Here is a 16,613-nt window from a genome sequence, read left to right on the forward strand (position 1 = left end):
CGGGACCAGACTTGCTGTTTGGTTCAGCCTTTGTGCAATGAGCCGACCTCCTCCAAGTTAACAAGTCAACATGCAGAGAAAGTGTTTGGTCTATTTATCTTTTTTTTTCTCCCTTTGTTTGTTGCTCTGTTATGCTGAGAACCATGATGCTTTGCTATTTGGCATGCTTTCGTGGCTGCAGGATTAATACTTCTAATTTAGTTCTTCGGTCTGCTTGGATTAGAGTTTATAACACCCCTGTTGCTCGAGACAGCAGGTTAATCAGCTTCAAACTGGAGCTTAAAACCCATTTTCTTGCTACATCATTGAATTTCAGAGGGAAATTAAACCTTAAAAGTTGAAAGCACTGTTTCCCCTCACTGAACATGCATGTCAAGCACTGAGAATCTGCCCGTCCAATAAGTTTGAGGTTCTGCTACAAATGCACAAACCTCCTTGAGCCTTTTGCAATGAACTCAAATTCAGATGCATCATAAACAACATCCGCTGCACTTCAGTAAAGCACACGCTCTTTGCAAGTGCATCTTGGCGTAGAATGCTTTATTTTGCTTTTGGAACCATTTTCTGTAGCAGGAGCTCAAACCCTGGTGTCTAGAAGCAGCAGGGATGCTAGAGTTACAGCAGGAGAGGCATGCGGCGTGTTGCTTACTTAAAACCCCATCCAGTACCCCCCAGCACTATGGCAGCCACAAGGATGGCTCCGGCGATGGAGCCTATTATTAGATTGGTGGCACTAGGACCTGTGAAGGGTTATGGGGAAAAAGACATGAGTTTCTATACTCACTTCCTGGATTTGTAACATGTAACTAGACAATAAGGATTTCACATGGCATCAAAAACACACCAAGAGTGCTATTACAGGAAAATGATTGAATCTGAGGATGTATTTTGCATGCTTTTCAACCCCCTTTAGTGTGTAACGTAGTTTAATTGTACTGGTCCATCTCAATAAATTAGAATATAATGGAAAAGTTATTTTCTTCCAGTAATTCAGTTCAAAAACCTCAAACGGATATTAAACAGATATGTTATACAATTATACATTTTGATTATGATTATGGCTTGCAGTTAATTTGAAATCCAAAATCTTGTTTCTGAGAAAATTTTAATATGACATAATATAATTTATTTAAAAATATATTTTAATAGAAAAATGTTTCTGGCTGTAAAATCGAGTAGACCTGCTGACTTGTCAATTACCAGGATATTTATTGGCAACATACAGTAATAATGGAAAATTTTGTGAAAGTAAAAAATAACTACAAACATGTGTGCAAGAAAAAGTGTTTATCACAGTCTTAATAGGATTATTAAGCAAGGGGTGCTTCAAAATTTATGGACTACAATTGCTTCCAAATATATTAATAGAGAGCTGAGTAGAAGGAAAACATGTGATAAAGACAAGTGAACCAATACAAGAATAACTGCATAAGGTACTTCTGAACTACAGAGGTCATGAGTGTCCTACAAAGATGAAGAAGAAAAGGGAATTCGGCCAACTGAGCAAAAGTCCAAACTTTTGATTCTGCCTGCTTCTGTATGTTTTTGGGTCCTTTTCATTCACATATCATGACAATAATGATCATCAAATTTAATAGAAGTAAAAATGTTGATATACATATTTCTGTCTGGAATACAAGTATATATTGAGGTTCGCCTTTTGAACTGAACTACTTTAATAGTTACACTTTTCAATAATATTTTAATTTGGGATGAAACAGGAATCAAGGCAACATCCTGGAAATGTTTACACTTATTTGTCGTCATTAGAGGTAATATTGTCTTTGGTTTGTTAAGGTTGTGAAGAAGACTTGACCCTGGGTATCCATCACTGAAGAAAGACTGACAGCTGATATATGAGAATATATGTGACCTGCAGTATGAGCAGTACAAAATGTTTTTTAAGAGGTCCCAGTCACCACACAGCCTCCACTAACTGGACAATTTCATCTAAGTGCCCCACATGCCCCAGAAAGGAGAGGATCACAGGAGCAACCACATAACAACTCAGAGTAAAAGAGAGAGGTTGGATGAGAAGAGGAGGGAGGGAGAATGAAGAGAGAGGCTTGTCATAATGGGGAACAACAGGAGAAGAGGAGTGTAAGGGGAATCCATTGATCAATCACACAACACTGAAAACAACCAATCACATGACAACTAATATGGTCATCACCAACACACGAGGAAACACAAAGCCACCGGGACGCACACACGGGCTCAGGCCGGCTCACGAGACCGCCCGCACACTGAGGCACCACTATGAGGAGGAAGAGCTGTGAAAGGGTTAAAGATGCTTACTCTATTCCCCACCCTGTGCCTCCAAAAATCACCCCCAGGGCCAGAATGGTCCCTGCTACTGCCCCTATCAGCCTGTTAGTGGCCACGCTCACTGTGCAGAGGGAAAAGGAGCATTATTACCACCCTGTCAAAAACAAAATGCAACCTTCTGCTGCAGAGTCAAGGATGGAGCAATTCCCAACCTTCAAATTGTGGTCACAGTAGCCAGTATGAGGCTGAAATTTGCGTTGGGATTTCTATTCAGAATCAAAGCAAACTCTAGCTCAATATTACCGGCTAAATTTGGTGTTTTTACAACCCTAGTACATCCGTAATCCCTTTGAACCACCTCACATCTAAATGAAATCAAAAGATTTGCGATTAACGCCTATCATATGAAATGCATAAGACCTGTCCATACTAAATAAATACAGTGGAAACCAGACATTTACATGCATTGCATAAAAAGTCAAATAAGCTTATAGTCTCACTGTTTTGCATTAGTGTCCTAAATAAACTTTTGTATTTAATTTGGCTGGATGATTAGTGTCATTGTACTTTGGGAAAATCCATCTGTGTCCAAGATTTAGCTTCCTAGCTGATGACCCCTTAGGCTGCATTGTTTTCAAGAGATGATCTTTCCTTGTGATGCCTTCTATTCTGGGAGGTGTACTACATCCTCCTGCTACAAAGCACCCACACAGTCAGTTACTTCACAGTTTGGATGTTATTCAGGCAACTTTTCCCTTTTTTCCTTCTAAAAGTAAAAATGGGCTTCAAAAAGTTGAAGAAATTTGATCCAGGGTGGATTCTCATACCGCAATCTTTTTTTATGTTGCTTTTGGATATATGGCTTCTGAATGGCCTTTCAGCTCATGTCAGTACAAGACTTGTTTCACTGTGGATAATGAGATTCTCTTATCATGTTCAGTTAGCATCTTCACAAGAACTTTTGCTTTTGTTCTGGGGTCGACTCACAGGTTTTACATAAAAATATGGTCAACTCTATGATACCATTTACATTACGTATAAGTCTTTGAACAGATGAATGTAACACATTCAGGTCTCTGTAAACACTAACCAAGAATGAACCAGACATGTTGAGGTCCATAATTCTTTCCTTAATATCCGGCTTGTTTGATGAAAATAATAAAAAATTCTCAAAAAATAATCTCTATTTTATTCTTGCATTTATCAAATAGAAATAAATTTGGTCATTTTATACATCGCATGTAAATATCTGGTTTCATTTGATAATAACTTCACGCGAACTTGTCTACAATATTTTTTTTCAGATGGCAGAGGCCGACAGAGGGAGAAACCGACCCTTGGTTTCTTCGGTTGTAGTGATATCGGTCTCTTTGGGTGGGTCAGGCATGCTGCAGTCTGTCCCTGCCCATGTGGCGTCACATGTGCATGTGGCTTCATTGTTGCACACCTGTTTGGAGCAGACAGAAATTAATGAAGCAGTGAGGGGGGAATAGCTGGAGCTTTTTTTTTTTTTTTTAAATCGGCTTATGCATCAGGTCTATTTTGGGAAACATCTTCCTTAGGAACTGTGCCCAGCAGCCATTTATTGTGTGCCGTGTCATCAAAACACAGAAAAAGAGAAACAAGGAAATAATACTCAGGTTCACCTTTCAAGTTGTTTTACATACAAAGCATATGCATTACATTCTGTACGACTGCATATTTAGCAAACTTATAGAACTTATTTAAACAATAAAACAAGTGTAAAAATGTAAAGGAGCCAGAAGTCATGAGCCGTGCTCCTACAATTACTTCAGTCGCTTAACATTTAATATTCTGAAGCATAGGATATTAAACAAACTTATCTAAACAAACTTAGAAGTGCCCTGCATAAACTGAATTTATGCAGATATGACTAATTTGGTCTTTTATATTTGTAATTAATGTGAATATATATATTTTTTCAATATGCATTGGTACATCCTTTGAACCAGGTTTTGTAATGGTATGTGGATTTTTGTCTTTTTTATTATTCATCAATTAATCTCCTTATAGCTCTCCATGTTTGTATTTTCAAGGTTTTGTGTTAAAATTTTATTGGTGTAGTTTCATTTTTGTATCATGTAACTTCAAAATAGTCTTGCTAAGACTTCAGCAAATTATTAGCATCACAGAGGTCATTCCAGCTACATTTAGCACATCTGTTGTTGTGCCCAGATGGTCAGCTGGTTGAATACTATATCTTCTTTACACAAGAAAAAAAATAAAAATAACACTTGGAAATATTTCACATTTCAAAAATTACTCATTAAAATAAGTGTTTTCATTTAAGCTGTTTTGCAAATAAGTTTTACTCAAATTTACCATGTGAATAATCATATTGGCCCATGTTTGTTCTCAAATTTGTAAGTCAACTCAGGTTTTCAAACTCTGGATATGTTTCTCTGACTCTGTTCTACATCTTGCTGAAGGTCCCATGGTGACACTTTAGAGGTTTTATAGACTTCTTCTGGCATCCTGCTGTCTTTTCTCAGAGTGAACTTCACTATGACGAACACACCTGGGTGTCTTGCCTTTGAATCTCCTCCATTTGTAGACTATTTTCCAAATGGAGGAGGTTGATGTCAATGTATTTTCAGACCTCTTTAAACCTCTTACCAGATTCATGAGCGTGTAAAACCTTATTTTTAAGCAATAATAAATGTGTGTGTGTGTGTATGTGTGGGCGTGTGTGTGTGTGTGTGTGTGTGTGTGTGTGTGTGTGTGTGTGTGTCAGTAAAACTGTCTTTTTCTTATGTCTGCCTGGACAAAGCTGTCATATTTCAAGCAGGTTTCACATGAGACCAAAGTCTGAGAGCATTTATTGTGTCGTTCCACTAACCTTGTAACAAAATAATTTATTTCTCCAGTTAATTATAAAAATAACAATAACTGGATTCATTGAGACTCACCCCATGGGCAGAGCACACCTGTCCATTAGGCCCGATGGGGCAGGTGCTCATGTTGAGTGACTGGATGGGCAGACACTTATGGTCAAGGCACATCATTGACGGCCCACAGGGAGTCCCATCCTCCACGTAGCCTAAATCGGTGTCATCGTCCAAAAGGACGTGGGCACCACTGATAGGACGAGGTGAAAATGGAGGAAAAATAGAACCAAATATTGTCAGAAAATTCTCTCTATAAACCTTGGTCGTGGTGTTAAACAGGGCTATAACAAATCAAAAGTGTTTACGTGCACTGTATCACGTTGCCTTGGTGGTTGAAGGAGGTGGGAGTGATGTCTCCTTTCATCATTCCAATGCGCGGTGTTCGCCCCACGTTGGTACACAGAAGATAACCACAGAACACATCACTGTAACAGAAAAGCAGACACATCTTTTTTTTTTTTTTTTTAAGTTTTATTGCCTCTAGTGGCCTTTATTTGAGAGTGATCAGGCAGGAAAGTGGGTAATGAGAGAGAGTTCATGGGTTGTGCCACCGCAGCACCCAGAGAAGCACAGCCCTTTAACCTGAATGACCTAAAGATCAGGTGACTCACCACTGAGTTACCTCACTCCTCATCTGACTCACCAATTTCCTAGCACCACATCCCACCAGGAAACGTCTGGTGGTGGAGTGTGGTTCAGCGAAATTGGCAAGTTCCAAGTCCAGATTGTGCTGCTGAGCACCTACAAACTTTGTTTGTAAAGAGTCTAGGAAAATGCCATTAACATCTCAACCTTTCTCTTTATTGGATCAAATCAAACCACTATGAACTCCAAAGTGTAAAATATGATCAAACACAACCTCATAAAAAAAAAAAAAAACACTACAGCATTTTTTAGATGAAGGCACATTAAACAAAAAATACCTAGACTAAAGCCGGTTTTGATTAGTTTGGTACATAAAGTTTAGGTAGAATAGTACAGTGCAATCCTGGCATTAAAATGCACCATTTGCTACTGAACCTTTTTCCTCCACTTAACTGTCCATCAATATGGTTGAATATGAAGCCATATAGATGGCCAGCCACTTCGGCATTAGTTTTGTGGGTCAAATGCTTGCTGTCTGAGGAAGTAAAGATTTGTTTTTTCATTTGAATAAAGTAATAATGATCAAAATGAAAAGAAATATGCTATTTGAAAATATTACTAGAAATGTAATAAATCTATAAAATATATAAATTACACTTTTTGAATCGACTTATTATAACAAAATTAATTTTCAATTATAATAAAATGCACTGTTTGATTCTGACTTGAAAAGCACAGTTCCTCAACAAAGAGAGTTGTTTGATGCCCCCTTTTGGGGAATTGTAAAATAAGCAGAAATTTAATTTATAGCTGAGAAGCTGAAGAATGTCTTCATTTGTAACTCACTGCTTGCTACACTGGATCCATCGGTCTCCGTCTTTTCCGCAGTTGCCCTTTTCTGTCCCCTCTGTGTTCAGCTTCTCATAGCAGAACTTCTCTGAACTTCCAGCCTCTGAAAGAAAGAGGCAACATAACAAATGACCATAATCTCTTTTGTGGATCCCCACAAGCTTAATCTAGAATCAACGCAATCTCACTTGATCCCCAGATGTATTTGCACTGGTTTTCTCTGGTCTTGCATTCTCCAGTGTAGCAGCGACCCTACAACATAAAAAGGGGTAAATTAACGTTTTTATGTGGCTGCTCTTGCTTCATAATCAGACGAAAGCCTTCTTCTCATACCTGGTTGACTTGACACATGTAACCATCTTGTTTATGCAGGTTGGGGGGACACTAAAAGGTCATAAACAGAGCACAGCTTCTTAGCAATCCTCCTCATCGCATTAAAAAAAATAATGTAAAACAAAAAAACAAAAGTGTTGCAAAAATAGAAAACACCTGTCCAGAGTCTCCAGTGCAGGTCTCTGAGATGTCGCAGTCATTCACAGCATAGCGACAGCTGTAACCACGTGGGTAAAACTGGTAAGAAATGCAGAAAAGCATTAAGGTTGGTTTGTTTTCCCAAATGAACCCCAAACATTTTGTGTTTTATAACCAAACTCATACCAGACAAGTGACGTTGCAACAAGGCCCATCGCTGCAGTGCGCTCCATTAGCAAGTGAACACTTCTTGCAGCAGCCCTTGTGGCAGTCCTCAAGATAAAAAAAAAAGGTTTGACCCATCATAGCAAATCAGATTACAGCAAAAATGTAGAACAAAGCAAGAGAAAAATAAACCTACTGATCTCAGTCCACAGTCACACTCCTCTCCAACTTCTACATATCCGTTTCCACAATGTGCCACCTCAAACAGCTGCCAAAGCAAGAAGAGACAGCATGAGGCAAGCATGGCAGCCAGGACAGGTAAGGAAAGGGGAAGAAGTATGTGTGCACCAAACCTTTGTTGGTCTGTTAAATAGACATGAGCCTCCACCTTTCAAAAGAAACTCCCTGTAGTCAGAGATGCTGCATTTGGAGAACCTCTGTGGATGTTGGACCCTGCAGCCGGAGAAAACATCCATTTCATATTAAACAACAGCAATGCCAGAGATCTTTAAGCTCTCTGGCTTTCCTTCAGAGACATTTTCAATGTCCACTTACATCAGAATGATGTCCTATAATTTATTCATGTGTTTTTAGACCTAAACCATTCAGTGGCACCTCTTGTGGATTTTCCATATTGTTTGCTTGCACTGTATTAATAGCTGAGGCTGCATCCAACTCCCACCTTCTCCTTGGAGACTACACAATGTAAGAAGAAACTATAGAAACTTTATATCAGAAAAAAGGCAGAAATAAAAATTTCCCTGGCAGTACTTCAAGGAAACACTTTGAACTACTTCCTTGTGGGAAAATCAAAAGAAAACAACAAATCTGGTTTATGCTTGGGAACAATTTCCAGAGGTCTGAAGGAGCCATGTTCATCTGTTCAACTGTGTACCCAAGAACTGCCTCAGTTAGATATGGGCCAACAATCTGTGGATGCAAGATGTTTTCCGAGGTTGTCCTTTAAAGCTCTGTAGACATGCACAGCAAGTTGAAAACTAAAAAGTGAAAATCCTTACATTGCTAAACTCTTGATCACTGTACCACTGCGAGCACATAAATAAAGCATCTGCTGTGGTTTCATCCTGATCTCTCTCTCTCTTGTATGTATATATATATGTGAATGTTGACATTACCCAGTGTCCTCCATTATGCAGCCGCTCCACGAGTTTACACACCCACACTCTTCTGCAAGACAAGAGCACAAAAAACAAACACACATTTACCGGGGGATCTGGATATCTGAGGCAAGTCACACTTTCTAAACTTGTTTGTTTTCATCATTTTACTCACAGCATATTTTTAAGTTATCAGTGTTGGACTTGTCAGGCCCTGTGTGACCCTTTGGCCTCAAGCGCCTGGAGTGAAAGCGTCTAATGCCAGGCGACTATTGAATCATCTATCAGAATTTTCCATGTCAAAAGATTCTACATAAAGGAACAGCTTTTTCACAAAGCTCGTCAACCATATTTCAGGCCAAATTTATTATTATTATTAAATAAATAATAGTCCTGATTTGAGCTTTTCAACTAAAGCAAAACAGCCTGAAATGAGAGAGAAAGGACATGAAGAGCCCTAAGAGGGACTAAAACTGATGTAATAGGACTACTTTTTTAAAAGTGGAAGTTGATACTGAAAGTCTTTTCGGAAGAGGAGAAAACATCTGCACAAGCTTAGACACAACTGCTCTCCTTCTTATCTGGCCTTGACCAAGAGAACAAAGAATCTATACTGCTATCACCAACTGAAATACCCCAGTTATCTATAGGCTGTTGTTTTCTACGAACTTTAAATGCTAGAAAAAAGTCTGGTCTTTCAAGTAAGGTAGCGGTGGGTAAACCAAATGTGTTTCATGTATACTTCTCTTGGCTGCAGGGTCCCACTGGACACCCAGGTTTTGTGCCAGACTCTGAGACAGAGACACGAACATGGACGAGGTGGTGCCATACTGCGGAGACAGCAGCAAGTACATCAGCATGTTTGTAGATACATAGGTACATAAGTACATATATGTGAAGCAGACGAAAACTGATGCAGCATTTCTTAAAATGTTTCACAAAAAAATCTGAAAAAAATGTAGCCTGCATTTGTATTTAGCTGCTGTATTTTACTCTGATGCCACTAAATAAAATTCAGAATAGTCAATTGCTTCTAAGTAGGAGGGGGAGTTGGTGCCCCTGTAAGTGAGAGGACAATGGAAGTGCAGAAAGTCTGGCAGTAATAGCCGTCCAATATTGTTTGCAAAGCCACAGTCTTCAAGTGGCCAAGTGTCATTTAAATATATAAAGGTCTGTCAGCATCATAGGTATTTATTCATCATGCACTCCACATATCTGCCCAGAGTGGCAGGAAAAAACCCCCGTAAAAGGTCCTGTTTCCAGTTTGCCATAAGCAACATGTGTAAGAATGTGTTATGTCAGATGAGATCAAATCTGCACATTTTGGCTGACATCCAATTATTATATGTGGAGGAAAACTAGCATTGCACATCCCTCTGAGCACACAATGACCTTAGCATCATCTTGTGGCGACAGGGGAGCTGGACCAAGTTAAAACATACACCCAAAACTGCAATGGATATGTTTAGAGCAAAATATATTCATGAGCTGTAATGGCCATGCTTCATTCTCCTTCAGCTTCACCATAATGCACCACTTTGTATAAGCTCATTAAGTAGAATCCCCATAAAATACATAAATATTTGTGGTTGGAATTTCTTTCATTGGGTATGTAATTTCGGCTGTGGCTATATTACAGTAAATCTGACCTCATTGACCCCCACTCCACGGCTCACAGAGCACATGCCACCAAAGTACGCGGCGCTGCTTCTCCTATAGTGGAAGGTCACATTTCTGCAAGAGGGACAGAAACAAAAAAATAAATAAAAGATGAGCATCAAGCCAAAGATAAAACGATTTAACGACATGTGAATAAACAAGGAGTTCTGTTTTGGGGCAGATAACTATTTATAAAGCATAAAGCTTAAATGAAATTAGAATAAATAAAGAAGAATTAGTTCGCTTCTCTCTGGTGTTACAAAGAACTTACGAGAGGAGCTGCACGGAGTCAGCGTGCAGCTTGATGCTCTGCTGGCGATATTTGGAGAAATCTCGCAGCATTTCCAGCGGCTTCACACCTATGGGGATCTGATCCTTGTCTGTCCAGATCTCCAAAGCAACAAGCACCACACGCGTGTGCAGCTGGTCTTTGAAGATCTGTCATTGAAGTGTGCCATGAATGGAAGCAACAAAAAAAAAACACAGAGAGATAGAGAGAGCAACAGGGGGGATAAGAGAAAGCAGCACAGGAAGGAGAAACCACAGCAGGGGTGAGTGTGGATTTAGAACACTTAGAGCAGGGGAGAAATTGTTGAAAATAAAGCACAATCCTTTTGATGACTGCTCTAAATATTGTGCAATGCATTCATGAAAGGGTAGTTACAAAGTGCACTTACGCCATCAACAAGATTCACCACTGACTTCGCAAAATTTTTCGTGTGCTGCTTGTTTTTGTGTCTTTTATACTGCGGAGACAGAAAAAGGACACATGATGGTTCAGTTACAGTGCGACTTCATGATGCACACACGTTTTCAGAGGCAAAGCTCCCTCTCGTGGGGAACAAAGAGGCAGGCCTGAAATATTAATGAAGGGATGCAGGGCATTTCCTGACATTTAATCCTTTTCAACATTTCCTGTCTCAGGTCGCTAAGGATTGCTGCTTTGTTCCAAGAATGTAAAATGTCAGAGAAATAGGGAAGAATCTTATTTATTAAAGCTATTATTTATTTCAGCAGCCTGCATATACTTCCTAAGTGCATTACTTTTAATTTGTTTTAATTGAAATGCTTCTGGCGTTGTACTCTTACAGCTTCTCACAACAAGAGGATTTTTGTCCTTTTCTTTCTCATTTGTCAATGGAAGTCTGTGCTTTAAATGTGAAACTCCAATGCTGACAACTGTTCATTTGTTTCAATGTTGCATGTTTATTTTTCTAAAAATTTAATTTCAAGATCCAGAAACTTAGTTTTGGCAAGAACCTGCACCATGTAACTCTGCAGAAAAAAAATTAATTGATATTTTAACCCTAATATTTTTAAATCTGCTCTAAATAAACATGTAATTTATTTTAATTTGTCCACAACTGCATATATTTCCATTGGTGTTATAAGTTAAATATTCAAAGTTGCATAAAAGAGACACCTTTAAAATAACAGTAAGCAGATTTTTGGGTGCTATGCTAGACTTGAATTTGCCATTGAAATCTGAACTAGAATCTGGAGATGATAACGTAGCCAAGTTGAGGTGTGGTTTGAGTTACAAGCCATAAAACCATATAGATTTACCAATTGTAGAGATGCTAAGTACTTAAGGACCATTAGTAATACAAGCCATTACAGGGCAGCCATATTGAATCTGACCTCGAGAGACTCTGGTACAAATTGAATACACCATTAGTTCATCTTACAGTGGCCTACTTTTCAAGGATCGTCAACAACGACTGCTGAACAATGTGTGTGAAAAAACACAATCTGCAACAGGCAGTTCAAAACTTTTAAGATTAAATCCTAGTTACATTCTCCTTCTTGATCAGGTTTGCCAACAATAAAAAGTAGTCTGATAAATCACTGCGGTGGAGGAACACAATGTGACTGTTGCGATTTATGCAATTAGGTTATTGGTTAGATTATTGTTTAATTTGCAAAAACCTAATTGTCTCTTACAATTATTGCTAATACAGTGGACTTTACCCCACCTATTTATGGTTCAATAATTGCATCTACACAAGGGTGATAGACAGTGCTAAAACCTTCCTCCTAGCTCTGATTGGTTGTGTGTGACTGGGAGCGGTGCATTTCTGTAGATGGCAGTAATACCACTGGGAAGAGATGGAGGAGCTAAATTTTTTCACAAATTATCTCATACCATGCTGTCAGGACATAGTAATAGTTTTAACAAATATGCTAAAACCATATTTTTTATATATATAAAAGTTGCATAATGCTGTAGAGAGTGTCTTCGGAATAAAAATTCAGTGAATTTGAGTGAGGAGGTAGTCTGTTATGTCTCCAAGCTACTGCACTCATATTACATTTCTCTAGACCTTCATCACCGTATAAATCAGCATAAAATCTTCACCTAATAAACTCGAATGGCAGCTGGGCTAGTTGTTAACGCTACTTTCTCATTTTAAGCTTTTTTTAGATATTTCTCCATGACAGTCATGGAAATAATACAGTTATTATACTCAAGTCTGACCACAGCTGAAAAGAAAAGGTTCTGAAAATAATCACATAGGCTAATTAATTCCATACATACATACACTGAAACAGTTTAAGTTGAACATTGTATTGTTTTTATGTAAGTATGAAAGATACTGCATTTATGAGAGCCAGACAAACACACTCACCCACACACACAAAAAGGGGAACTGTAACCTCAAATCTAAGCATGCAAAATGTCACAACAGAGCTTCCGAGTAGGACAAAAGGAATTAAGTCAGTTTATGCCTTAGCTTTACATAAAACCAAACTTGTGACTTCTACTGTATAGTGGAAGCTTAGGAACAAAAAATAATAAGGCAAAGAATGGAATTTACACAACTGCCTCCAGTAAAACCACATACCATACTGTGGTCACTAACAATCATGATTTCCAAATACTTCATCTCCTCAAAGACGCTACGAGGCATCTGCGAAACAAAACAAACAATTACAAGGCAATTGAAAACATATAATTTGAGGTGGTGCACCGCATGTCTAATTGTGCACAGACTAATCTAAATTCATTGTTGTAAACACAAGGGAAGGTGATCTAAAAGTGTACCATGAGTTCAGAGAGACTCACTGCTCGTTTTTTTCTGCTCCTCAGCCAGGATAGCTCATTTAGCTCAGAGAAGAGATCTTCCTCCCCATCGTCGTACACTGCAAACACACACAGGCAAACAGTGACAACTCAACATAAACATGTGAAATATTTACCACCATGTAGGCTCAAGTTGTGTATTCAGGCCAGCTGGGATGGGCTTTTATTGGGGTACTTTCCTAGAACAAAACTAAGTCATTTCTCATCTTCCCCAGTGTGCTAAGTAACAACAAGTCAGTGTGGAGGGTGTGGTGTTGGTCATGGGTGGAGGAGTGATGGACAAGCTTATGTAAGGTGATAAATGACAACATTACCCTGTTCTTCTGAACTGAGGCTGGATAGAATTGAGGCTGCTCTCTTTATTTTGTGAGGCCTTGCAGCTGTATCCTGCAGGATAGAAGAAAACATCATGATAGGGATTCAGACAGGCAGGAAGATGAGTTTCTTCAAAGTTGTTGCAAAAATAAACGTGGAAAGCAGATTACAGCAGAACAATGTGGGAAGTCAACAACAGGAAAAAAACAGAAATAGGGGAATTTTTCACAAGAAACAATCAAGGAAATTGCCAGATGTCTTAGATTAAATATGATTACAGTGACTCCTAGAAATGCTTGGATGTAGGGAAACATAATCTTTTATTTTTGTGCATAACATGCTGCTTACAGGATTATTGCATTTCTGTTTATTTATCCATTTATTTGTTGATTCTCTTGCAGGGGTGACCCAAACTTTTAGAGGCCCTATTCGGAATTGGATTTGGGGGCCTATCTCCAATCTCAACAATATTTCTTTAAAAATGTCCAGCATTGATTGCATCTGTGTTTAGCTAACACTGGGATTTCATAATTTACTAGTGAAGAAACAATAAAGTCAAAAATAATTGAAGAATGTGTTTTTCTTCACTCTAAACTTCCTCTCATTTGACATAATTTTTTAAATGTAGCTAATTATACATAATAATAAATTCTCTCAACGTCTAAGTTATGAATGTGGATTTTGCTCTCAAGTATTGAACATTTTTCTCCATGAAATTACAATTACATTGCTCAAGTGAAACTAAATTCAAATATTTAAAATTTGCTAATAATATTATTTTTTTAAATTAAGAAAATTTGAAAATGAGTTTTCTCTGCATTATTTTAACCACAAATTAAAAGTTTTGTATTTAACTCTATGGGAGACATCAAGAAATCTTGTTGGCATAGAGCCCATAGACAGCAGATTAGTTTCTTCCAATTCCAAATAAAGCCTTTGTGGAACTGTTTCCAACAATGAAACAGATTCAAAACTACATACTGTCACACTGTTTACTGTATTGCAATTTCCAACTTAGGTGCTGAAAGATGCTATTAAACAGTTTACAACTACAAATCACTGATAAGAGGTATGTGTGAGATCTCTGACATATTGTAGGACTTCTCTGTAAATGCAATAACTTACAATTAAGTGAGCCTGGTGTAAGGGCTCAATTAGATATGCATGGACTCCATCGTCAAACATCCCGCTGCCGGGGCAGACAGAGAGAATGGAAAAAGGTAAAAGAGAGAGGCCAGTCGATAATGAGGAGAGAGCAGAGTGCATTGAGCTGTATGAGGTATTCTTAGCACACAACTTTGCTGTTCACTTACTGCAACCCGTTGCAGGTAGATAAGGCCACATGGGAGTTGCTGCTCCCCCTCACCTGGCCGTGGTAGTAGCAGTGTTCCCCGCCCTAGGGAGAAAAACAGTACAAATGCATCACCAAAATAAAGCAGCTTCACTATAAGATCCCTCTAATGTTCACGCAGGTCTAAAAGTGTAACAGATTGTGCTGCAGATGTCAGTTTGGCCTCCTTGCAGTGCATTCCTGCAGGGAGTCTCAATCTGTGCTCGTTAAGGCGTAAATTTAATACTCTGTAAGGCATCTCCCGGCTCTGCTTGAGACTCAGCTGTTCAGAAACTCTCCTCCTTTCCTGGATATCTTTCTTTCAGCAGCTATTTTCTTACCTTCTCTCACACTTTATCTATCTCTCAGCCTGCACTGATACTGCAGAGTGCTGCATGTGACCAAAGCACCAGCAGGAGGCTGCAGGGAAGTGAAACCCTGCTGATTCAGCCCAAGTATGCCCAGCCCAGCTCTGTGCCTGAATCAGCAGCAGCAGAAACCAAGCTCAGAATCCTTCCACTCACTCATTCATCCATCCATCCATCCATCCATCCATCCACCCATCCATCCATCCATCCATCCATCCATCCATCCATCCATCCATCCATCCATCCATCCATCCATCCATCCATCCATCCATCCATCCATCCATCCATCCATCCATCCATCCATCCATCCATCCATCCATCTATCTATCTATCTATCTATCTATCTATCTATCTATCTATCTATCTATCTATCTATCTATCTATCTATCTATCTATCTATCTATCTATCTATCTATCTATCTATCCATCCATCCATCCATCCATCCATCCATCCATCCATCCATCTATCTATCTATCTATCTATCTATCTATCTATCTATCTATCTATCTATCTATCTATCTATCTATCTATCTATCTATCTATCTATCTATCTATCTATCTCATCATTGCCCTCTGATCTGTAAAAACAAAAAAAAGAAAAAAAAAACTTAAAATAGCAGAACAGAGAGAGTGCCAGAGAAAGAAGATGATTACCTTCGAGAGGACGGGTTTTCCATTTTCGTAGTGGATCTCAACGTAATCAGAAGACAACAGGTCACTGTTAAAATGAATGAATTAGTAAATAGGATCAGCCATAATGTTTGAAATGGGATTCTGTTAAAAGTTTAGAAGCAGTGCCTATCTCTAAAGCAAAATATGAGTGCCTTGGCGTCTTCATTTTACAGTTTCTTTTCAGTCACTTTGGTTCATCTCTTGGAAAAGAATTGATATCACATGTTCAATCATCAAAAAAATCTGTTTCTGTGAACAAGTTGCAAATGCGTTTATACATTCACGCAAGTATTTATGAACAGTTCTCTACATTTCTTCTACATTTTTAATTGCTTGTCTGTCTTGAATTGGTCAAATTGCTCCCAGGTGAATCCTGAGTTTCTCTATTGAAAGTAAATGTGTTAGGCATTAGATCAACCAATGATCACGCAGTTTTATATCTCAATGAACCTTAAACTGAAAGGTATATAGTGTAAATGGCAAGGGCACAACATGATGTCAAATTTCTGACAATGGAAGGTCAACAGCATGTGCAGTTTTCGTTAAGCAGATTGTTATATGTTCCTATTTGTAATTTTGTTTTATTTCTTCCCATTCTGCAGTGTTGTCTTTTCTTTTCTGTATCACAATGACATGGTCTGCCAACAAATTACAGTAAAAGCATAAATGTGAATCTTGTCTAGTCTCCTGCCATTGATCTCCCACAATTACAATTTACAATACTTTAGCCATAGTTTACAACAGAACATCCCTCCAGTGAACACTATTTTATAAATATTTAAAGTGTTGCCATCTTTGTTTTTGATGACCGCTTACAA

General features: G+C 38.5%; 1 protein-coding gene across 4 annotated transcripts in view; it reads right to left on the reverse strand.

The window, feature by feature from the left end:
- adam23b (ADAM metallopeptidase domain 23b) overlaps nucleotides 1-16,613 on the reverse strand; it is a 29,586-nt gene that overhangs the window by 3,158 nt on the left and 9,815 nt on the right. The window contains exons 4-26 of one of the 4 annotated variants that reach the window (XM_028022814.1): nucleotides 15,778-15,841; nucleotides 14,738-14,820; nucleotides 14,550-14,613; nucleotides 13,424-13,496; nucleotides 13,092-13,168; nucleotides 12,871-12,936; nucleotides 10,702-10,770; nucleotides 10,296-10,462; nucleotides 10,015-10,099; nucleotides 9,108-9,195; nucleotides 8,384-8,435; nucleotides 7,601-7,700; nucleotides 7,444-7,515; nucleotides 7,269-7,355; nucleotides 7,101-7,181; nucleotides 6,945-6,995; nucleotides 6,800-6,863; nucleotides 6,609-6,714; nucleotides 5,483-5,602; nucleotides 5,199-5,367; nucleotides 3,604-3,715; nucleotides 2,299-2,389; nucleotides 650-740 (exon numbers count right to left, since the gene is read on the reverse strand). In XM_028022814.1, coding sequence (XP_027878615.1) covers nucleotides 734-740; nucleotides 2,299-2,389; nucleotides 3,604-3,715; nucleotides 5,199-5,367; nucleotides 5,483-5,602; nucleotides 6,609-6,714; nucleotides 6,800-6,863; nucleotides 6,945-6,995; nucleotides 7,101-7,181; nucleotides 7,269-7,355; nucleotides 7,444-7,515; nucleotides 7,601-7,700; nucleotides 8,384-8,435; nucleotides 9,108-9,195; nucleotides 10,015-10,099; nucleotides 10,296-10,462; nucleotides 10,702-10,770; nucleotides 12,871-12,936; nucleotides 13,092-13,168; nucleotides 13,424-13,496; nucleotides 14,550-14,613; nucleotides 14,738-14,820; nucleotides 15,778-15,841 — 1,948 coding nt within the window. In that variant the 3' untranslated portion in view covers nucleotides 650-733. Of the gene's footprint in view, nucleotides 1-649; nucleotides 741-2,298; nucleotides 2,390-3,603; nucleotides 3,716-5,198; nucleotides 5,368-5,482; nucleotides 5,603-6,608; nucleotides 6,715-6,799; nucleotides 6,864-6,944; nucleotides 6,996-7,100; nucleotides 7,182-7,268; nucleotides 7,356-7,443; nucleotides 7,516-7,600; nucleotides 7,701-8,383; nucleotides 8,436-9,107; nucleotides 9,196-10,014; nucleotides 10,100-10,295; nucleotides 10,463-10,701; nucleotides 10,771-12,870; nucleotides 12,937-13,091; nucleotides 13,169-13,423; nucleotides 13,497-14,549; nucleotides 14,614-14,737; nucleotides 14,821-15,777; nucleotides 15,842-16,613 lie in introns of those variants that run through there. The other 3 variants (XM_028022813.1, XM_028022811.1, XM_028022815.1) reach the window with 3 other exon arrangements.

Source organism: Xiphophorus couchianus, chromosome 7 (genome assembly GCF_001444195.1).
Source record: "Xiphophorus couchianus chromosome 7, X_couchianus-1.0, whole genome shotgun sequence".
NCBI lineage: Eukaryota > Metazoa > Chordata > Actinopteri > Cyprinodontiformes > Poeciliidae > Xiphophorus > Xiphophorus couchianus.